General features: G+C 43.5%; 1 protein-coding gene across 1 annotated transcript in view; it reads left to right on the forward strand.

Annotated features, from left to right (window-relative positions):
* Positions 1 to 10,212, forward strand: part of PPP1R9A (protein phosphatase 1 regulatory subunit 9A) — a 161,645-nt gene extending 151,433 nt beyond the window's left edge. The window contains exons 14-17 of the mRNA XM_063123090.1: positions 2,079 to 2,198; positions 4,704 to 4,727; positions 7,419 to 7,601; positions 9,876 to 10,212. Of these exons, the coding sequence (XP_062979160.1) occupies positions 2,079 to 2,198; positions 4,704 to 4,727; positions 7,419 to 7,601; positions 9,876 to 10,088 (540 nt within the window). The 3' untranslated portion in view covers positions 10,089 to 10,212. The remainder of the gene's footprint in view (positions 1 to 2,078; positions 2,199 to 4,703; positions 4,728 to 7,418; positions 7,602 to 9,875) is intronic.
* Positions 10,213 to 24,334: the final 14,122 nt, after the last annotated feature.

A 24,334-nucleotide genomic window follows, 5' to 3' on the forward strand; every position in this document is an offset into this window, starting at 1 on the left:
GGCCATTGCTAGTTTCTAATAATATGTGGCTTGTTTGTTTTTAACAGATCTCAAACGTTTCATGGGGATCTTGATTTGGTGTTTTTTCCCCCTTCTGTATGTCTAATTGCATTGTGTTTCAAACCTGATGTATGCCATTGCAGAATTCCTCTTAATGGCAATTTGGATTAATTTCACCAAACGTACATGTCCTAAAGTCCTCTGTTGGGAAATTGCTCCTTTGTTCATCTTTGCTATAAAATGTAATGCTTTGTTCATTGCATTGATAAGGGGCAAAGTATCTGTTTTGTGTCCCTCGTTTTGAGTGTAAAGTATTGCTTGTCTTTCACACAGTCAATGCAGTTGTAGCACAAAAGATGGTGTTCCAACTAAATTGCCTGATAGCATACAAGATCAATGTCAGGAAAAGTGTGAATCTCTTTGACACTAACCACAAGAGGGAATTCTGTTCTGATTTGGCGGGGGGGGGGGGGGAATGAACAGAAAAACTTACATCAAGTTAATTGTGTGATATGGTTAAGTAACAACCTTTGCTAATGGTAAAATTCGATACGTTACCTCAACCAGGCATTTCTGAAGATTCCAGTTGCCATAGATGCTGTACTCAGGATAGTACTGTCTTCATCATGAACCTGTAATTCAACTGGTTCAGACCATTATCCCAAAGCCACCTTCTGCCCAATTCCACCTGATATAATCATGATCAGAGGCTGGATGTGCAAACTCTTGATCAACCTGGGGGGTGGTGAAGAATAGGAGTATGCATTTGGATGCACGTACCAATATGTATTGGATTTGCACCTGCAATTTTGAAAAGCAAAAATGCCCCCAGGCACTCTGCAGAGTTTATGTGGATACTGAGACCATAGGAGGAAAAAACACACAGAATACTCCGTGGGAATGAAGGAGGAGATTTTCCACAAGAAACACCCTAAATTAAGCCTCCTCTCCTTTGCTACAGAGTATGCCGCAATGAGGGCAATTATCAGAAGTTTTTATTGGGGGAAATTGGGAGTGCCCTTTTAGGAATTCCCACCCATGTAGTTCAGATAATTAATGTTTACTGTCATTTTGGTACCTGCCAATTCACACAGTGTACAGAGATTGCCACAGGGTCTGTGGTCTACACAGCCGATTTGCTGTGTAGATCAGTGCTACAACTAGTGCCCAGTGAAGATACCCCCATATACACAAATCAGTGAGCTGTTCACGGGTACTGAATTCTATGGTGGTGGACACAGCATTCATGGTGGGGCAGAAGCAGGTTTCTCACTCTCAAGTCTCATGTAATGGCATCCAAGGCAGACAGCAGTAGTCAATACACTCAGGATGTCATTTGGGCCAAATTGTGTTGACCAAACGATGGTTAACATTTTTAAAAGGGAGAAAACTGACCACTGCCCAACTGCCAATGGTAAGCCAACCAGCCTGTTAAAAAATCCATCCCCCCCCCCCACTAGAAACATTGCCCTGGATTCAGGGGTCCATTTTCATACATGCACAAATTGAAGCCGTAAGTGCTCCTGAGAACTTTCAACTCAGCCCTATCTACAAAGCAGAAGTACATGAAGCTCCATCGGCATATAAAGAGAATGTTGCATTCCCTTTTTCTTTCTTTAGCCCTGTTTAGGCGTTCTGAACCTGCAAAGAGTAAATGCACGAGGAGTGAGTGTGCTCCAGCCATGGCTCTCTACCCGTAGAGAGCCACTGTCTGAAGAGGAGAGCGTCCTGTATCCATAGAGGTGCACCACGCAAGCCGGAATGCTGATCCTCCATGGATGCAGGAGGCTCTTTTCAGACAGTTGCTCTCCCCAAGTTGAGGGCAACAGGACGATGAAGGGAGCAGAAGCTGGAGCACTCCCTCCTCATGCATTGGTTTTATTCAGGTTCAGAACACCTGAATAGGCATCATGATTTCCTACCACACTCCCCAGCCTCTATGAATGAATGGTCTCAATCGCTTCTCAGCTCTGCCTTCTGAGTGGGATAAAGCCAGTTCTCCTCTGACTTGTAGGCCTGTTCTCTGTTATTTAGACTGATGCATTTTGTTTTGTTCTGTTTTGTTTGTTCTCATACAGAATTTCACTTTCAATGATGACTTCAGCCCAAGCAGCACCAGTTCAGCTGATCTAAGTGGCTTAGGGACGGAACCGAAAACCCCAGGTTTTTCACACTCCATAGTGCTGTCATCTGATGAGGTATGTTACCCATGTGCTATTTATATAGCAGGAAATAACTTCCATACTCCCTGTGGATTAGTTAATAGGCCTAGCAGCTCTTGGCTGGATATGGCTTGGGAAAATAAGAGTTTGAGCCCCGTTGTTCCTGATCAGAATCAGTCTGTGTAGGTGGACTTGAAGATAAGATAGTGAAATCCTCAAAGTTGTACAGCTTATTTATTGTTCATTTATTCAATATGTTAGCTTTCCACCAAGAAAATGGTACTCAAGGAAGCTAACAATCTGGAGAGCCAGTGTGGTGTAGTGGCTAAAGTGTTGGACTGGGAGTCGGCCAATCTGGGGTCTAGTCCCCTCTTGACCATGGAAACCCACTGGGTGACCTTGGGCCAGTCACAGACTCTCAGCCCAACCCACCTCACAGGGTTGTTGCTGTGAGGATAAAATGGAGAGGAGGAGGATTATGTATGCCTCCTCGGGCTCTTTGGAGGAAAAAGGGCGGGATATAAATGCAAAAATAAATAAAACAATCACAGAACAATCACACAATCTTTCAAAATTGCTTGATAAAAATTTGATTAAGAGCAATCATAATATATTAAGAGCACAGGAAAAACACACAAAAATTTTGTAAGCCAACAGACTGAAGGCCCCGTTTGTAACATTTGGGGGGGGGGGGCTGGGGAAGTTGCCGTGGGGAGGAAGGGTCAGGCAAGTGCACTTCCGCTAGCCCAGTTATACACACCAAAACCTTGATCCAATCCATCAGATGAAACAACATTGCAACTTAGGACTCATCTACACCAAGCAGATATTCCACTATGAAAGTGGTATATAAAAGGCAGGAGCTACACTACTGGTTTATAACGATATTGAAGGGCACTGACAACTGTTGGAGCCCATCGACACATACCATATACCACTTTCATAGTGTTATATCCTGCTTGGTGTAGGTGGGTGATGGGCCCCAACAGTTGTCAGTGCACTTCATTACCACTACAAAGCAGAAGTGTAGATCCTGTAGCGCACTTCAATATCACTATAAAGCAGTAGTGTGGCTCCTGCCTTTCATATAGCACTTTCGTAGTGGAATATCCTGCTTGGTGTAGATGAGCCCATAGATGCATTCAAAACTGTAGTAACAACGCAGCCGTAATGGGTCATACAAACTGGGTTCAAACAAAGTACCTTTATGTTCCTGGACTATACCACTTCAGATTTCAGAGGGGGGTTTATTTAATATTTTTAGGCTGCCTTGAAGTGTAGAACCCTCTCATATTATTAGCAGATGCGGGAGAAGCTTCTACCCTTCTACCTGACTGCTAGTTTGGAATGTACAAGGAATTTTCTCATACGAGGGGACCAGTCAAATATTTGTATAATTGAAAAATCACATGGGACTGCTGATCATGTGTTTTGCCAGTTGATTTACTTTACAGAGGGCTGAACGTACTGCCAATAATGTAAAGTATGCTGTGTGCCAATTTCCATGCATTTGTTTTGGAGTTGCTCTGCTTAGTTAAATAGGAGTAGAGTGTCATTTAAATACTGCTTATTCTTCCTCTTTACTGCATTATTTAACTCAGGACATGCCATCAGTTTCAACCGTAATTAATAATGTGACTCTTTTTACAACAGCAGTCCTTAACGCTTTATAGGGGAGAAAGGCCACAATAGCTTTTCTGGGAAGTGTACTTAGTATTGCAGCTTAATTATAGTTTCCCAAAGAAACCCTAATCTGTCTTTCTCCTTCTTGCCTTTAAGTGTGCTGGAATGTCATCCACTGCAGTCCAGCACACAGTTAAGCACAGTTGAAGGCCTTTGAGATAAATGGGACGGAAGCATTTTGAGCTGGATGTTAAAAGGAAGTCAGGAATTCATTTGACCCTGTAGATGTGTTCTCAGCAGAGCGGACATATGGCAATTTCCAAGCCATGTTAAAAACCTCTGTGTATTGTAGAAATCCACACGGCTGCCCAGTTCAGACGACGATTCAGAGCAGCCTTCCCTACCCTGGTGCCCTTCAGATGTATTGGGCAGCAGCTCACAACATTCCAAACCAGGAAGTGGGCTCCAGTATACTGAGGACTGGTTTAGGGGTTATAGCCTTCCTATCCCTCTTGTACATGGTCAACACTTCCAAGGCTGAAAAGCAGTGACCTCCCAGTGACAAAATGTCAGTCCTACTAGTTTCACTAGTGGTCAGTTAAGTATTTCTGTAGGTCGTTTAATTATTTCAGCCATTGGTTACACCGTAGTGTCTTCGTCCCATGCACACTGAATAATCATGCGCAGGAAAATTCCATTGGTTTGAGTTCCTGAGTAACTAGAATTTGATGATCCATTCTTCTTCTCAGGCCTGAAATACAAAAGTAGATACTTGTGTTCCAGTTCTAACAAATGGATTGTTACTCTATTGTGGTCACTGGATCCCTTATGGTCCCATTAATTATTCCAATAGCTTGACACGTTCTGTATTTCTGTCTATAATGTTTTCTTTCCCATTTCTTCATTGCTGACTCTCAGAGCTTGGATATGATTGATGATGAGGTGAGACAATAGCTGTTTGCCTATTTGTTATTTATTAAGAGTATTTTTACGATACCTCGTATACCATAATTCAATAAAAAATATTAAAATACAATAGAAGCAATAAAATACAGTTACAATAAAATGTATCATAGCAGAGATGAATAAAACCAGACACAGTCAGGCAAGTCTTTTTGGAGCCAGGCAAAGGCATCTTAAAAAATTCTCCCAGCCTTTTCAGGCCCTCTTTTTAGGGCTTTAAAGGATTCCGAGGACTCGGAATCTTTAAAGCCCTAAAAAGAGGGCCTGAAAAGGCTGGGAGAATTTTTTAAGATGCCTTTGCCTGGCTCCAAAAAGAATGCAGGGTAGACCCCAGTCAAACTATATTGCAGGGGTACAGCAACGCTGTAGATCTTTCTTTCTCTCTCTTTTTTGCTGACAGGTTTGCTTTTGTGCAGTAGATTCTTGGCTTGAGTCTCCCAAGAACACCATCCCCCAGTGCTAGTAATTTCTCTTCTTTAAAAGTTGGTTCTATTGTATTGGGTCCCCACCCCCAAGTCTCAGTTAGATGTCCAGATCAGCAGTAGATGTACACCAGATGAAAGAATATTCATTCTTCACCTAACACATCATTGAAATTTACTACTACAAAACGGGGTGGCGACCACTATCTTAGAGGGCTTTAATTCGGGATCGTACGAATTCATGGAGCATGAGCCTATCAACGGCTACTAGTCATGACGGCTCTGTACTATCTCCACGTCCAGCTCATTGGCATCATCATACACCCCCAGCTATTTTGTCTTTCTTTGTGCTGGGAGAGGACAAAGAAAGGGACTTTGCCTTCAGCGGGAGGAACAACTGCTCTTCCGTGGGTTCGTGCAGTGTGCAAAAAGACTTGGCCGGCTGAGTCCCTTGCTACTCACTTGCAACCCCGCTGTTATCCCCAGTCATAGGAACATAGAAATCTGCCTTCTACTGAATCAGACCATTGGTCCATCTAGCCCAGTATGGTTGACACTGACTGGCAGTGACTGTCCAGAGTTTCAGGCAGGATTCCTTCCAAACCCTAACAAGAGATGCCGGGGGTCGAACCTGGGACCTGCATGGAAAGCTCTGTCACACTGAGCAATGGCCCCTCCAATCAGTGATTGAAGATAACCGTAGGGGGCCACGCCCTGCCCCCTAGAGGAACCAAGAAAGCTCCATGGGCCAGATGCAGAACCGCCAGATTAGGCCCGCAGGCTAGAAGTTCCACATCCCAGAGAGACCTTTGGTCTGACCCAGCAGGACCCTTGTTATGTTTTCATAAGTAGTTTTGTGTTTTGTGAGTACAAGGTAAACGTTTGGCTTCCTGGCCATTGTCTCCTTTGAAGAGAAGCTTCATTATCACATTTATGCAACTTTAGCGAGGAACTGTCATTCATGTTTGGCTTGTGTTACTCTTTCAGCAATAATAGTATAGCTTCCAAATCGCGTGAGGTACTGGTTCCGCTCTATTCGACCCTGGTTAGGCCTCATCTAGAGTATTGCGTCCAGTTCTGGGCTCCACAATTCAAGAATGACGCAGACAAGCTGGAGTGTGTTCAGAGGAGGGCAACCAGGATGATCAGGGGTCTAGAAACAAAGCCCTATGAAGAGAGACTGAAACAACTGGGCATGTTTAGCCTGGAGAAGAGGAGATTGAGGGGAGACATGATAGCACTCTTCAAATACTTGAAAGGTTGTCACACAGAGGAGGGCCACAATCATCCCAGAGTGCAGGACACGGAATAATGGGCTCAAGTTACAGGAAGCCAGATTCTGGCTGGATATCGGGGAAAACTTCCTGACTGTTAGAACAGTACGACAATGGAACCAGTTACCTAGGGAGGTTGTGGGCTCTCCCACACTAGAGGCATTCAAGAGGCAGCTAGACAACTATCTGTCAGGTATGCTTTAGGGTGGATCCCTGCATTGAGCGGGGGGTTGGACTTGATGGCCTTATAGGCCCCTTCCAACTCTACTTATGATTCTATGAAATGTGAAAAATGCCACTGTTCTGTGCAGCATGGCGCGTCATTGAAAAGCACCCTCTCGCGGTGAGACCTGGCATGTACTACATCGGGGTGACCTCTGCGATAAGGTAAATACCATCTCTCACCACAAGAAGATACATTCAAATGAAGATTCACATGCCAAGTTGTCTTGATCTAAATCAGCACATGAAGACTTTGGTAAGCAAATAAAATGAGAGTTAGTTCTCAGCATAAAATGGAAATTTCCAGGCAGTGCAGCGCAGTTGAAAATGATTTATATTGTAAAACAACAGGACACTTTCCCTTGCATTTCCATAGACTCATGTGATCCATTACGCTTTCTGTTTGTCACCGTAGATCAGGTCAAGTCTATTTTGAGATCTTATATATAAACAGAGAGGGTATAGAAATAGTATTGGAAGATGTACTGCTATAATTAATATAAGAAGTGCCCTGATGCTGGATCAGACCAAGGGTCCATCTAGTCCAGCACTCTGTCCACACAGTGGCCAACCAGCTGCCCATGGGAAACCCTCAAGCAGGATGTAAGTGCAACAGCACCCTCCTGCCCAAGCAAGTCGTGCACATGGTACTCAAGGTAGCCAGTGACAGCTTTCTCCTCCATGAATGCCACTGTAGCACCATGACCACGCTATTGCCCAGATAGTTGCACTGCGAAATATTTTTGTTACAGATCCTTGACGACGGACAGTCTCCTAAGCACAGCCAGGCTCCAAACCGTGCTGTTCAGGAATGGAGTGTGCAGCAAGTGTCCAACTGGTTAATGAGTCTGAATTTAGAACAGTGTGTTCCCGAATTCAGTGCCCAAAACATAAATGGAGAGCGTCTCCTTCAGCTGGACAGCAGTAAACTGAAGGTAATTGCTTGTCTGTGTTGGAAATAAGATTCAGAATTTTGTTTGTCCCCAGGAGATCTGTTATGGGAAATACTCCTCTTGAATGCTTAAAAATAAAAATCCTTATACCACAGAGGGACACAACAGTAGCAATAATGAATAATAGAGGTAGTGCAAATTGCTGGGAATTTTGATTACACAGCTGATAAAATAACAGTTGGAACTCCAAATACATCATTATCTCTGAAAATCAAGCCCTGGATACACCATGCTAGATGTTAAAAGTTAATGGACAATTTTGATATACAGAGCATAATTTATTCTATATCACAGATGGGCTTTTTTTTTATGTGGAAGAGGACAATACTGGAGAATAAAGGAGGTGGGGCTACATGTATATTGTATCTCTGGACAAGTAATTAGGTTATATTGAATTTTACTTTGTCCCATGCTGTATGGCTGACTGCATCTGTTTGTACAGCAAAATGGGTACTTGTCCAACTAGTGTAGTGAAATTGCCAAGGAGGTAGCCCTGGCTCACTTTGAATCTAGAAAATGCAGTTGTATTATGACTTATTGTTACAGATATATTTAAGGGAAGAAGATGGGTTCTGTATTCCAGATAGATAGATACATACATACATACATAATGTGTGTGTGTGTATGTGTGTGTGTACACACGTACGCATACATATGCATTCCCTCCCTTGTGTACACTAGAGTGACCATATGAAAAGGAGGACAGGGCACCTGTATCTTTAACAGTTGCATAGAAAAGGGAATTTCAGCAGGTGTCATTTGTATATATGGAGAACCTGGTGAAATTCCCTCTTCATCACAGCGGTTAAAGCTGCAGGGGCTATACTAGAGTGACCAGATTTAAAAGAGGGCAGGGCACCTGCAGCTTTAATGTTGTAATGAAGAGGAAATTTCACCAGGTTGCCCATATATATAAATGACACCTGCTGAAATTCCCTTTTCAATACAACTGTTAAAGATACAGGAGCCTTGTCCTCCTTTTCATGTGGTCACCCTAGTGTACACATAGAGATTGTGACCAATGCCCCAAAGTGCTACCTCTCAGTTCTCGGAATCTGAAACTGCTATCCCATACAGCAGTATCTAAGGAACTCTTCCCTAACCTGGTGCCTTCCAGTGTATTGGACTACAACCCCCATAAATTGTAATCCAACACCTCTAGAGGGCATTACGATGGGGCAGGCTGATCTAAAGGAACATTCAGATGTTAGCTTACTCACTGAAACTAGGATCGTGGACTTACTGTACCTGCTTCCACGATACTCCCCCAGCGTCTTGACAGCCGTGTGATGTACGCTGTGGCCGGCATTTCTTTTCTTTTTCTTTTAACAGGAGCCGTGCCTGTGTGTGGCAAAAAAATAAGCTTAAGAAAAACAACAACGTGCCCAACCCCACCCCGCCATCCCTGGGATGGCAAAATTGCTCCACCTCCACAAACTACTTGCAGGGAGGAAGGAGGAAGCCAGGACAGGTGCCCATATGAGCTGCGCTCCTCGGGATGGTCCTGGGACTGCAGTGAAAAAATGGAGGGGTCGTCTCTGGTTGACGCCGGGATCCCCTGTGTATCATTTGGATATACAGGGATAACCCAGGGATGACCCTGGGGGAAAAGTATAGTGTAGACATGCCCTAGGATATAGCTGATAAAAAGACTTTGCAGCAACTGTTCCTGGCAAAACGTGATAGTTGCTAGTCCCTTTACACTGATCTTGCTAGTATTTTTGGACTAGCTGTGATCAGCTTCAGGGATCACAACTTTCAACATCTGTCTTTCAGGCATCTGTTGCCCTGACTCAGCATACCCGTGGCAAAGCAAGCGTCCGAAAGCACCTTTAATAACCCATGCTCATTAGGCAAGGACAGCTCAGATGAGCAGGGCGAATTTAAACCCACCTTGCTGATGAGTAAAAACGGGGAGGTTATTTTTAGGGACTGATGTATAGCTCAGGAAGTAGAAGGCTGCAGGCCAAGTCATTAGGGGCTGAATATACAAGTATCATTGTATTCACCTCAAATGCAGGCAAAGGTTGTACTGCACGTCCCTTCTTTGTGTGCCTACTTTGGTGTGATTTAGCTTTATCAGTCCCAATAGACTGGATTGCTTTTGAAGGACTGGGAGAGGGTGTCCTCTGGGGAAAGTACTGTGCCGTGGCTTACAGTGATGTACTCTGCTGTTTGGCATCTCTGAGTTACCTTGAGAAGGAACTTTAGTCTGACCACAAATTAAACCGCCGCTGTTTCTTCCTTTAATATTAGGCCCTTGGTATGACGTCTTCCCAGGACAGAGCTATCATTAAAAAGAAAATTAAGGAAATGAAAGCATCTATAGAGAGAGCTCGCAAAGCTCAAGAGAAGATGGAGAAGCAAAGGGAGAAACTTCGGAAGAGGGAGAAAGAGCAGGTTCAGAGGAAGCCCAGAAAGCTGGAGAAGCGATCCCCAGATCCAACAGAGGGCGCCCATGAGCAATGATGCCTAAGCATTAACTATTCTATTAGGAACACGAAGACATCTTTCAGGGGAGAAACCCAAAGCGATGACTGTCTCCTTCCCACATCTTCCTTGTCTTCATTATGCAGAGCTCTGTACCCATATCTGAGGCTTTAACTAGAATAAATGGGGAAATGAACGCTGTGTAGCTACACATTCCTGCAGCTGTAGAACATGCTGGCACATTTGACCCATTCGATAGCAGCCCCAAACTGTGACTGGACTTTATTTTCTCACGATTGGATTAGCCAACCCGCTGTCCATCTCGGGGGCCAGCACTGAGAGCCTTTCCCAACCCCTCACCCCTCACCTTCCTCCTCCGCAAATTGTCCTCGTTTGCATTGTGCTGGTTATCTCTAGTCCTTTTCAGGCTCCGTAGGACACAGTATTACCTAGCTGGCTGTACTCTAAACTTAAAATTGCCACTGGGAATGGGCAATACCCAAGAAGCTTTAATGGAACAGTGGAAGCGAGTAAACTGGAGTTAACTGTGTCTCGCTTGTCATTGAATTTCATGAGAATAATGGCCTGCTTTGAAATTTCAGAGCTTTTCTTCTGGAAATGGGTTGCGTTCACATCAATGCTCAGAGGTGATGCTGCTCCATCCCTGCACAGCATGGTTTCATGACTTGAAATGATACCCTGAGGACTGGAGGCGGCGGCAGCAGAGTCAATATCCTTTCTGTTCATCAGACAGAAAGATGATTCCCCCCACCCTGCTTTTCCCTCCCCTGTGAATTGCACAGCAGTTTCGCTCAAGAAGGAAGCAAAGACTTGCGTTGCTCATGCAGGACTAGAGAGTAACATTTACCCTCTGGAGAGCTGTGTGAGGCTGAATTCCTTAACATTTGGCTTGTATTAGAACTTTAGAGTACCGTTCTCCTGGGAGGAGGTGTAACGCTACACTTTCCTGTAGCATCCTATGAGCCTCCTTTTTTCAACTGATAGTGAACAGAAAACTACTTTTTGTTTCTTTTGAAAGGAATCTGCCCCACCTCTAGGTTTGTTTTTAGCACATAGCATTGGTGGGGCAGGGGACAGAAGTGGATAAGAGTAAGTATGACACTGAAATTTACAGAGCTGGGATTTGACCTGCTGAAATTGACTTCCACAATGAATTCTAGCAAAAGGCTCTTCCTTTATCCAGAATGTGCACTTTTGAAAAGATGGGAAGGAAATGCCGGTTGAGACAACGTGAGTTTTAAACTGTAATGTCCTGTTAGGAGAATGATGCAGTGAAAAACAAAGCTAAGAAACCATAAAAGTGCAATCCAGACTTTTCTTAAGCAGAGTCACTAGGTAGGATTTCCTTTGAAATCTCAGTTTAAAAGATGTGGGCTGTGGAATACTGACCCTTTTTGTTTTGTCACAAAGTTACACTCATTAAACAGCAAGGGCACGATCTAACCAAAGTCGCATCAATTTCATTGGGAGAGAATTAACCACATGCTTATAGCTTCCCTCCCTTTATATCAATGGGAATGTTAAAATATTTAACTTTGGATGGATTGTGCCCTTCAGAATTTTGCCAAATGATGGGCAATAGCCCCAGTTCACTTGTCACACATTCAATACAGGTAGGAGCTGGTTCCAAACAACTGTTCTGTGGTTAATTCGTTTTTGTTAGCTCTTGATGCTGCATTTCACAGAACTGTGAACAGAAGTTTCGACAGGGAGAAACTTGAGTTCAAATGACGAATGCTTTGAAAGAGATTCATTGGCATCCAGATTTGTGTTAAGGTCTACCTGGAGTAAAGGAAGGCTACAATCAAGTTTCCTAGCTGTGGGAGGTCGGATTTTCATTTCCTCCACCATAGCTTTGTTCTTAACATGCATTGCTACTTGAGGCACATCTACTCGATAAGGATTGCATCCTCATCTCCACCAACACAACTTTCATGTTTCTGAAGCAACATTGAAACTGAAATCTGCAGCTAGTAGGATGTCAAAGTTTTGCCACCAAGGCCACCGTATTAGACAACTGGATAATTCTGGTACGTCATAGTACTTCCATATGCTTGCCAGAGAGAAAGAAGAATCTCGATTACAGCAAGGACCCACTGAAATGGAAAAGGTTTCTCCTCAACAGAAAATCTAACCTGGTCAAACTAGTGTTCTTTGGTTTAGTTTAGGGTTTAAAAGGTTATATTTACATAAAAGAAGAGTGTCTGGGAGAAACTGGAGATGTTCTATTTTAACTATGAAATTGGTAAATGCATTCGATGTTCATTTTCTCTTTTAAGTTATATGTTTACATGCTGGTAATTTAAAGTGGATGTATATAGTATTGTCTTTGGAAGCATTCCTCTGCTTTTACATTATTTATGTTCTTTCCTTTGTTTTTCTAAGATCCATGGGGATTATATTGCGTTGTACATTGATTTTGCATTCCTGCTGTTTAGAACTGTGGAAATTGGGCTTTAATGCTGCAGATAACTGATTTATGTCCTGTAATTATCCTCTTCTTTTATTGTTATCCTTTTTCTTTGTGATAATTTTGAAGCTGAGCATTGACCCTGACCCCTTTTTTTAAATGTAAAAGTAATCCAAATTTAAAAGAGGACGGAAAGCCCCTATATTTTAAAAAAAGAAATGCATAAAATGCAAATTAATGAGTATAAAGCAGAGATGGAATGGACCAAAGATGGACACCGTTCTGCTCTCCCTTGCGGGGAACAAGATATATTTTACATATTGCTGCTGCTTTCTTGCCCCATTTTTGTGAAACGTTTATCATAATTACAGCATAAATATTTCTAAGGATGTTTCTTATCTGTCTCTCTTAATCTTGTCTTTATAAGAAATTGGAAATACGTTTCCAATGTCCTAGGAAAAACATCCATGCTCTGAAAGTTGCTGAAAGCCTGAGCTTGGAAGGTGACTCTTTACCTTTAATAGTTTAATAGACCTCTGTCCTACAGCTGCTTCTCTCCTTCCTGCGTCATCAACAATGGAAGAATATGCACTTATTGACCCAGCACTTGCCAAACAGCCATTTAATGCGCAGGAAGCCAAGCTGGATTAGCCCTTGACACGTTCAGAGTGAATTCTATGCTCGGCTCGCCAAAATTCCCATTCTTACCGACATGTGAAACGCGCAAGTATAACTGTATGCTGCCTTTTTGGTTTAAATGACAACCAAAGCTGGTCCATACGTTATACTGGAAGTGGAGCGGGAAGCATTTCTTCCTCTCCTCTCTTATTATCATATGTATTACTAATCCAGAAACATCTCAGAGCAGACAAAGGCATTCTGCATTGTATATAGTGCATTGAACTCCAGCTAGGCAGGCACTGAAAGAACATTAGCAATGTTTGCCCCGCCGTAGCTCCTTCTTTATTCATTCCCTTGTACGGGGTTGATTCGCAATGGGATGTTTAAGCAGCTTCCTACCTGCTTTATAATGGTTGAAGGAGTGCTCTGTATTTTGGTTGCCAGCCATAGCTTCACAAGGCTCCAATTTGCATGTACAGGACATTCCTTAATGGTGCAGTCATGGCTGCGGTTAACAGTAGGCAAAGGTAGGCATTTACCAAGATCAGAGTAGACTAAGGGTCCACCAATATTGGTGGAAGAGGGGCCAGGCCCATTTACTTCCTGTAGGCCCAACCAGGTCAGAGGCAACATGGACTGCCTCTGATGTGGTAGGTGCTGGTCAAAGGGATTACGCACCAGTTCCCACACACCCTCGCCCCTGCTGGTCATGTCACTCACTGGGAGTGGGGCCAGAGGAAGAGTCTACAGAGAAACCAGCCATGACATAAAAGGCCTTAGGGGCCTACAAAAGCAGAGTAAGCCAGGCTGGAGTAGCCAGTGAAGCCATGGCTCGCAGAGTGGCGCTACACACCAGAGCCTTTAGATGTGCATCCATGAATGGAGCAAGAATCACTGCTGAGCTGCATATATGTAGGAAATCTCTTTGCTGCTTAGGCTGTGATGGTTGAGAAGCATAACTTAAGAAGACATCAGAACATTTTCTCTGTTGCTGTTCTTTCGATTGCACTAGCCTCACATGATGCTTAAACAGAGTTGTGAAACTAAAAACCCAAAGAGAGAAATATTGGTTTGCTATTTAACCAGGATTTCTTTTAAAGGTATCATCAGTTGACAATTCGCACATTTTGTCAACCTAAACGTTGAAGAGAGAAGACTTTAGAAACAGGGTACATGCATGTTAAAAGACTTCTTACAGGTAGAGGCGTAGGGTCGAAGTTGGCGATGGATGATAATCGTAGAGTTACCAGATGGAGGCTGACCTTCGCCTTCTGTTGAGTGTAAAGTCTGGCTTCCTTTCTAATTAATGCTTAGAATTCCCTTCGCATTGCACTTTCAAGACCTTGGCTAACTCCTTGAATTCTCTCCTATGCATAAAAATTTGTCATAATGCTTTAACACACATAACAACAACAGAGTCAGACACACATAATGAAAACGGTTGTTGGAGTGTTGTCAGACATGTGCCTAATTCAAAATTAGTTCCATTTATTCAGCCTTCAAGCAAAGTAGTTTTCTGATACAGGAATGAACCTTGTCTGGCTCAATATTTGTAGTCTAGGAAACATGGTTCCTCAGGAAGAGAAAGCGCTCATATGTTTTTATCTCTACTTACTTATTTTTTTAAAAAGCTCAGAAAACTTGTTTCTTTGTTCAAAATACTAAAAATGGATATTTAGGAGTTGTTTTCTAAAGGCTGCGTACATTAGTGAAATTTGGAAGTTTCTATCAAATTAAAGAAATTTCTACTAATTGAAACGAAGAGCTGTGAAAGCATAGAAGTGATTTGAGGTCTTTTAAATTATTTTTCATTGAATCAGAATAATGAGGCTATTATTCTAGAAAGTAGATGTTTTTCAAAGGTGAACTGTTTTTTAAAAAACAAATAGACCACCTGTGTGCCCACGTATATTTGCACACAAACATATTTTAATTTCAGAGGAGCCCAGGTGGTGTGTGCAGCTGCAGCCTTAAATATGTAGGCAGCCCACAAGAGGGTGCTATTCCAGCAATTCTCAAGGATTAATTTTAGCCACAAGGCAGGGGAGCAATTGATTCTGGCCACATTGGTTCCACTCCTGTACATTAGTGAGTGGAATGGGACCACAAGATTTTAAAGGAAGTATTTTCTTAAAACTTACATTTCTCAATATTTTCTCTTGGATGTCTTTATGCATGTTGTCGTATTTTTTGGCTGGATCAATTTAGTAGAAATTTGCCATTCAAAAGAAACCACTTTTATTTTGGAAAATTTGTATACTGTATGCTTGAATTCTGTTGGAAGGCTTTGAGGAACTTTTTACTGAGCCAGATTGTGAATTCAGAAATGACTTGGCAGATCAGTATAGACGATTGTATGTCATTTGTATATTTCACAGTCCTTTTGGTTAATGGTTTTCTTGATTTTTATAGCATTCTTCTGACACTGGAATGGTGTCCGTTAGGAAAGCTGTGATGCCACGGCTATGAAAATGAGCCGTCTGGCATTGACCAGGGCACAAGAAGAGACATTCTCTTAACTGGAAAAAGAAAGGAGACCTTTGTAGACATAGATTATAAGGTGCATGCATCTTATGTAGACCTTGAACTTTGTTTTTTTTCGTGATAGTGGCTGCTGCTTTTGTCTGGACTTTTGGGGAAGGGAACCACCAAGCACTACTGTTACACAGCACCCATTTCTTTCAGTATACTTCAAATGGTCCCTTGTCTTGTTATCTTCATGATGCTGTGAAGGTAACCTCAGAAGACCTGGGCTGTAGGGAAGGGGCACCAGTGCTGCGGCTCCTCACCATACCAAAATCTTGCCCATTCAGAAACCTGAGCAACTTGGCCGCGGAGAGGAGTCACAGTATGCCCTCTCTGTGTGGCCTGGGCCTCTGATATTCCCTTCACAATGCAACAAGAAGCTATGCTAAGGTAGCTCCCACAACACAAAGGTAACATGATGAAAACGCTCTTGCACGACCTCTGGTGAGGTGAATTGATCTTGTAGTAGCCCTGCTTGGTGGCTGAGCCTTTGGACTATCAAAAAGAAGTGTCTAATTTCAGAAGCCTGGGCCAGCACTGGGCTCATGATCATTACCTTTGAACGGACATTGATCCTCAAGCTTAATATAATTAGCTCAAGTTACAAGGCCAAATCCTGTTCCAGGTTCAGTGAGACCTTTGCTACTGAGTAAACTATGAGTGCGATTAGTCGGGACAATTGAAATAGACCCTGTGGGGGGTGGGGAGGGAGAACACCAATTGTGAAATACCAATAAAAACAAAATGAAAGCTAAAAAAAAACCTCTTTAAAATGTCAGTGACACAGTGCACAGTGAAACTCTCTCTCTCATATAGAAACCAAGCCCCTGACAGTTTCATCCCTTTTGCTCTTGCTTTTGTTAAACAAAAAGTTTACATTCATACTGCACTACCAATCATTGGTAGCTAGCTAACGTTACATATGGCCAAGGCCCGGCAGCTGAAATGCCCCCCTCTAGAAGTGCACTGTGACCCACTGCTTTAAAACAAAACATTGGCTTGTCAGTCAAAGGGAGGGGAGGGGTTATTGTGTTTGGGGGTTTAAATGTACGAATTGCATGTAATCCTGGTATTTTTAATTTTGTACATCTAGGTGTCAAATCATCTGCATGCAAGAAGCCGCAATGCCCTGTCTGAGTTTGTATGCTTGTGCTTTCTTAATTTGTTCTTCTTTAAATGACTAACTTCCCAGGAAAATGATATTTCTCCACATTTAGTTACTTGGAGGCATTAAAATAAACCACCACCACCCCAGTTGCCCTTTGTATTCTTAAAGATTTTTTAAAATCGTGATTAATTTGTTAGTGTATATAAATTTATTGCCAATGACTATTGTTGTTAGACAACGAATGCAATAAAAGAAATATTGAAACTTCATCAGTGGAATAGTGTGGTTTTTTTTTGGGGGGGGTCACTATCTTATTGCGATTATGGGGAAGGTATAGATGGGTCCAAAGCACAATCCAGTCCCCATTTAGCAAGAAGGAAAGGGAATGAAATTCTTGTCTTGGACCAATGTATGTCTATCCCCCAGAAAATGGCTAGCAATTCATTCATTTCGATGATTAATTAAAAAAAAAAAAGTTTTCCCTGCTGTGCTTGAAATTTGAGGAACTCATTAGAAAGTTCCTATTAGCTTCACTGTATGACGATGTTAAGTCACACAAGCAAAGAACACACTGGCTGAAATTATTCCTGCGTTGCCCATCTCACCAGAAATGTAGAAAGACTTAAGTAAAAACAAGAATAATGGTTGTGAACAAATATATGCGAAGGAGATATGGCCAGTTCTGACATAGGTGGGTTTGAGATGCAATAAATGTGTTGTAACTTAGGCCTTAACTAGACCTCAGGATTATCCCAGGCAAATGGAGGGGTCGTCCCTGCCTGCTCCCGGGATCCCCTGTGTGTCGTTTGGATGCACAGGGATGATCCCGGGATATAGGCCTGGTCTAGCCATGGCTACAATTTTCCTTAATCTGCCCTATTGTGATGTAAAGAGGGCTTGTCAGCATTTGGACATAAAACTGGTACGCTTTCCATAAGCTTATGAAAGAGTGGGCAGTCTTCCATAATCAATATTACATTTCCTGGAATTCTAGAAAGGGTTGTATAAAACTTTTGCATTTATTACAAGATCTGCAGCAAAACCCTTTCAATCCACACAGCAGTTGGGTTTTCCCCTCCCTGCGAAGAGCTGCTGTGAGACAAGTAGCTTTACCCTCATATCTGCTGAGCGATACAACTTATAATGGGTAAACAAGGAAAAGAAAACAATTATCCATTCTTATCACAGGCTGGTTGAGGAAGAATAAATGTAACGTCACATGCAGTCTTTATAACTTACATGCGAATAACAATTTGCTGACTCGGGGGTTGGGTTGTTTTGTTTTTTGTTTTAGAAGCAAGAATAAAAGAAGCCTTAGAAGCAGCAGCAACAAAAAGTGGCCTGTTTTACGTAAAACATTGAAGCTGTGTTTTATTCTTCCTAAAATGGACCAGCTGGGATCTGATTTCTGTTAGTAAATAGCAATTGGGCTAAGATGATGTTGTATTGCCAATCTATTTTTTCTCCAGCTTGCATTTTATTTTAAATAATCATCTGCATAGATTGTTACAAATAAATAGCCCTGTTAACTTCTAAAAGTCTCAAAATTGATCCTCAGAGCAACACCATACCATTCTTAGGTGTATTTTTATATTTATATGTATCGAATGTATGAGGGAGAAGGGAATAGTACCTACTAGCAGGGCCAGCCCAACCGTTAGGCAGAGTAGGGCAACCACCTCAGGTGGCAGATGCTGGGGGGGGGGGGGCGGGGGGGCACCGGCAGAACTGCCCTGACCATTCCTCCCAGGTCCCCAGGCTTGTCCCTCTGTTGAGGGAAGAGCTGTGTGTGCCACATAGCCTGTCCTGATCCCATGAGCTGGCCTGCTGCCCTCATGCGAGGTGAAGGAAGGATGCCACCCCACCACCAGTATCAAAGCAAGATTCAACAGGGAGTTCCGCCAGCTTTAGACGACACACTAAGCCATGGCTAGGCTGCTAAACCGTTTGCGGCAGGTGGTTAGTGAGCACGTTCAAACCGTGGTTATGTAGCCACCGTGGTTAGAAATGGTTCACATGACACACTAAGTCATGGTTCACACAACACGCTAAGCCATAATGTTTAGCGCAAATGCTTAACTATCAGGGCTTAGCGAATTGTCTGAACAGAGCCCATGTGGATTGGGCCAAATGTCTTGGTCCGGCCCTGCCTGCTAGGCAGCCCCGCGCCAGCCAGCCTCAAGACCAATTCAGCTGCTGGCCATGCCCTTGGGAGCCACAGATTCATGGTAGTGCGAAAGAAAGCCAGTAGAGTTGTATGCACGTAGACCTTCATGTGAGTGAGAACTCATTTGGACAGTTTTCCCAATCACATGAAAGAGGCCGGTGTAATTACTGCTCTTCATACATAGAACGCTGCTGTGCCTCTGCCAGTTGCCTGGGGCATCAGCAGTAGACACATTGGTATGCTGGTGCTAGGGCATGCCCCAAAAACACAATTTTGCCTAGCCACAATGTATTAACTAAACATATGCCGGGGAGGGTTGGCGTAGCACTAATGGGGAGTCAGTTGCCAACATTGTGCCCCACTTGTTCAACAAGACCCCTTCCCTTTGTGAATTGTTGGAGAGTGGGGCAACTGTATTTGTGTGGCAGGACTCCAGGTTGCATGGTAGTCATGACTGGGTACGTGTCCTCCAGGCAGATGTCCATGAGGGAGGAAGCAGCAGCCAGGCACCTCTCCCCCGTGCCTGGGTCCAGCTCCAGCTGAGAGCCCCCTCCCTCCTGCTACCAACTGTAACTGCAGAGGCCACCAGTGAGGGAGGAAGCAGCAGCCAGGCACCTCTCCACCGTGCCTGGGTCCAGCTCCAGCTGAGAGCCCCCTCCCTCCTGCTACCAACTGTAACTGCAGAGGCCACCAGAGAGGGAGGAAGCAGCAGCCAGGCACCTCTCCACCGTGCCTGGGTCCAGCTCCAGCTGAGAGCCCCCTCCCTCCTGCTGTCACCTGTAACTGCTGAACTTTCCAACTAAGACTGTAGTGCCTGAGTTTGCTTTCCTTTTCCCCCTCCTCCTCCTCCCTCCCAATCCCCTTTCCTTTTGTGTCATGTCTTTTAGATTGTAAGCCTGTGGGCAGGGACTGTCAAGAAATACTTTTGTAAGCCGCCATGAGAGCCTTTTTTGGCTGAATGGCGGCATAAAAATCTTTAAATTAAATAAATAAATAAATAAATAAGATGTGGATGTCTCAGGGCAGGGCCATACTTCTCAACAATTGTAATGCCCCCTTCACACAGTTTATCTATGAAGGAGGCTTAGTGTTACAAAGATACTCTTCTCCCTCACCACTATCCCCAATGCAGCACTGGCTTGGGAAGACAGAGGTCTACCACATCTTCTTCTCAAAGCCCAGAGGTGGGATGATAATGAGGAGAGGGTCAGATATGGAAGCACAGCTTGGCTGGTTCTGATAAGACAGGGCAGGCGGGACGAAATACACTCTTCTTCTTGAAGTGTGCTATGTTTATAGCACAACTCAAACTGCTGGTTCTTACCTCTAAAGGCCCAAACAATTTGGGGCCAGAATATCTCAAAGACCACCTTCTCCCATATGAATTTGATCATAGTTTAAGATCTAAGTTTGGAGGGTCACCAAGAGAGGCTAGAACATAGGATGGAACCTCCTCTCTGGTGGCACCACCACACTGGAGCCCTCTCTCTCTAAGGAGATTAGTCTAGCCCCTTCTTTGCCAAGTTTTAGGCAGCCTGTTAAACTCTTTTCATTCCACATGCTTTCAAACCATTTTGAATGTATTTGCAACCTCTCTGTTTTTCAGATTGTTTTTCTCTTGTTCTTAATGTTACTATGTTGTTTTTATTTCCACAGGCATTTTGTGTTAACACTTTAGCCTCCTGTATATTTTTTGGTGCAGCCTCATATTATCAGTTATTTTTATTGTTATATTTGAATTTATGATATAAATATGTTGTTTAATTTCTTATCAGTGATTTATTATTTATAATTATTGGGTAGGATCAGAGAATCATAGCACAGTAGAGTTGGAAGGTGCCTATAAGGCCATCGAGTCCAACCCCCTGCTCAATGCAGGAATCCACGCTAAAGCATCCCTGACAGACGGTTGTCCTGCTGCCTCTTGAATGCGTCTAGTGTGGGAGAGCCCACAACTTCCCTAGGTAACTGGTTCCATTGTCGTACTGCTCTAAGAGTCAGGAAGTTTTTCCTGATGTCCAGACGGAATCTGGCTTCGTGTAACTTCAGCCCATGATTCCGGGTCCTGCACTCTGGGAGGATTGAGAAGAGATTCTGGCCCTTCTCTGTGTGACAACCTTTCAAGTATTTGAAGAGTGCTATCATGACTCCCCTCAATCTCCTCTTCTCCAGGCTAAACATGCCCAGTTGTTTCAGTTTCAGGATCCAATAGTGGCGTTGAAGATGTCGCCAGCCCTGCCAGTCGTGGTCCACACGTGGTCCATACTGCTTGTGGCCAAGATGGAGAGCTTCTGGGGGCAAGCCACAAACTAGCAGAAATGCTTGTTTTTGGAACCCTGGAAGGGCTCCATCATGGCCACAAGCAGTAGGGACACTGGTAGATGAAGGGAATTGGCACCAGTAGGAAGGTGGAAGAAAGAGAGACGAGCTCTGGTGCCATGTATAGATAAACAATGAACTTTTTATTTTTGTAATAAAACATTTTCACATCATTACAAAAATAAAAAGTTCATTGTTTATCTATACACGGCACCAGAGCTTGTCTCTCTTTCTTCCACAAGCATTAGGGGCCACATGTGTATTGCAACCAGCAGAGGGTCTGCGTGCGCCAGACGCCGATTACATTCTACTTGTTATTCACAGGTCGGTAAGTTATTGCCTGAAGGCTGGTAGACGAAACTTTTAAATAAATACAACAGAAGAACTTTCTACTTCTACCCTTCCACTATCCATTAATCACTATGGATGCTGCTACTGCAGCTGGCAGGCTCAGCAGGTCCTGCTGAAGGGAGCATATGGCAAGCAGGGGAATTTAACTTGGGACCAGTAAAAGCCTAGAACTATTTCTCAGCTGTCCCTACTTGGCAATAGGCTGCCACTGCATAGGTTACACCAGGAGTAACTTGTGCCACAACTCCCACCAGACCTCACCATTGACTCTGCTGAGTAGGGCTGATGGGAATCATGGGACAAAACATCTGGAGAGCCACAAGTTGCCCACCCCTTCCCTAAAACAACTATAATTGCAAGTAAGGAAACACACATGCTAACTAGGTAGGAAATCTGCAGGAGAATGTGTCCCACACACACTTCTGACTACAGCACCTTTGGATGCCTCTCTAGAACCAGAGGTACATCTTCCAGTTTCAGCTTCTTCCCTCTGCTTCCAAGACTACTTTCTTTAGAGAAAGAATCCGTATTCTTGGGGAAACCAATTGCCAGTAATTTATAGAATTTAGGAGATCCACTCTCTTGCAAGCTGGTTAGTAAACATCAATATTTACCATAACAGTAGGTCCAAAAGTGCTATTTTCACAAGGTTCAGGACACCATAAATATGCCACCACCATCAACACAGCACAGACTTAGGGTCACATGAGACATAAATACTAAATGCCACTTTTAAAAAATTAACAGCAGGTAGAGGGGACCCAATTTTCATCAGGACCACAGCCCATGAGGAATGGAGGTTTCCCATCCCCCCCCCCCCCCCCGGCCACAATCCCAATAAAAATCACGCCCCGCATCTACTACTAGTCCTAATTGCTGCAGGTGCCGTGGCTCCAATCATTGTGAACCTGGGTGTCGTCTGAACGTATCAGCTTGCTAGGAAAATGCAAGGGGGGTGGAGAGAGCAATTTAAGCATGACCAACTAATATGATGGCAGTCACTCAAAAGCCATGATAGTAGGAGTCTTGCTAAAACCTGGCAACTTTTTCATGAAAAATGAAGTTTTTTTTCCTGGCTGGCTATAATAAAAAGTCATCACAGACCTTGTACACAGTATAGTACAGCCTCCCCACAACCTGGTGCCTTCCAAATGTGTTGGGACTACAACCGTCATCATCCCCAGTAAGCAAGGTCCAAACTCCCAGGATAGGCTAAAATCCTACAACCAATCAGGAACACTTGAGAAATGAATTGCTTGTTGTTGTTGTTTTAATACAACCAACTTAATCCATGCAGCTCAGGTATACAGCTGCATGGATCAAGTTAGGTCAGAAAAGAACAGCATCTTTCTGCAATAAGAGCAGGCCATACGGTCATGTACCCTGTGTGATATGCCCTGAATAACGTGACTGCAGAATAACGTGACTGCAGAAATGACACAGCTCGTACTGGGCTTTTTGCCAGGTTATTGCCGTTTTAAAACATGAGCGGTGAAAGAGATATGCATAATCTGCAGAAGTAGAGGAAGAAAATTGGCACGGTAATCAAAACCTTTAGCCTTGGGACATTGTCCCGCTATTACTGCTGCTCGATGTCTCCAATTACATTCAATGAGCCACTGCCAGCAGAGCCCGTGTTTGCCAAACTCATTGCTACACTGTGAGTCATGCGAGTTCTGCGGTGATGCCTGGTCTGGAACATGAGAATACAGGAGGCCTTCTTCTGTATCAAACCATCCATCCGTCTTGCTCTGCTAGGAATGGCTCTCCAGAGTTTCAGACAGGAACCTTTCCCCACCATTACCTGGTCATGCCAGAGACGGAACTTGGCAGGCAAACCATGTGCTCAGTCACTGAACTGCATTTTCTCTTCCCCCTGTGTAGAAGAGGTGCTTGGGACACTGTCCCTCCATGGCGCTTGGCTGTAGCATGGAGTCCTTTCCAGAAAAAGAGAGAAGTTTGACCATATCCTCCCTGACCCAGCTAGGGGTCAGAATAAGGTTTTCACCTGCATATCCCTAACTGCATGAGGAATGGTGTGTGTAAAATGGCGCTGGGCACACAGTTCTTCTGGATTCAGCTACTGGAGCTGCACATTCAGCGCACTCTTTTAAAGACAGCAGTTGCTCATATCAGCAGCTCTAGAAGGGGAGTCAATCAAGAAGGTGGATTTAGCCCTATCTCCACACCCTTCTGAACCATGAATGAGTGCAATTATTGTTTAAGAGAGAGCTCTGCAGCTATAAACCCCATTGGATCAGGGCCATCCCATTTGGGGCTCTTCAGAAGTACCGTAGGCACCAAGTACTCCTCTGTCTAGAAATCAGTCTATACAGAAATGCATAACTGAGAAGTATATAGATTTCCTTAACAATGGAAAATGGAAAACAAGGTAAATGAGTCAAGGTAAAAAGAAAGGCCCAAGGCCCTAAGTGTTTTCAGGAGCTTTTAGGCATGGCTGATGGAAGTTCTAAGGAGAATTCCCAGAAGAAACAACACACACATTTGCAGAATGCTCCTAGCATCAATGGATCATTACAGATGAGCTTCATTATTTTCCTCCAACCTGAGTAATATTCATCAGAAAAAAGAAAGGAAGAGCAATACAGCATCTGTTTCTTTATGAAAGTAGGGATAATTTGAGGCTTTATGTTAAATTGTAGTGCAATACAATCCCTAACATTTGTTCCAGGATCACTGTTTTGCATTTAAAAAATAAATCATAAAAATCCTTCTGGAGAGGTATAAAAGGGGCCAGGATC

This window comes from Elgaria multicarinata, chromosome 1, assembly GCF_023053635.1.
Source record: "Elgaria multicarinata webbii isolate HBS135686 ecotype San Diego chromosome 1, rElgMul1.1.pri, whole genome shotgun sequence".
Taxonomy (NCBI): Eukaryota; Metazoa; Chordata; class Lepidosauria; order Squamata; family Anguidae; genus Elgaria; species Elgaria multicarinata.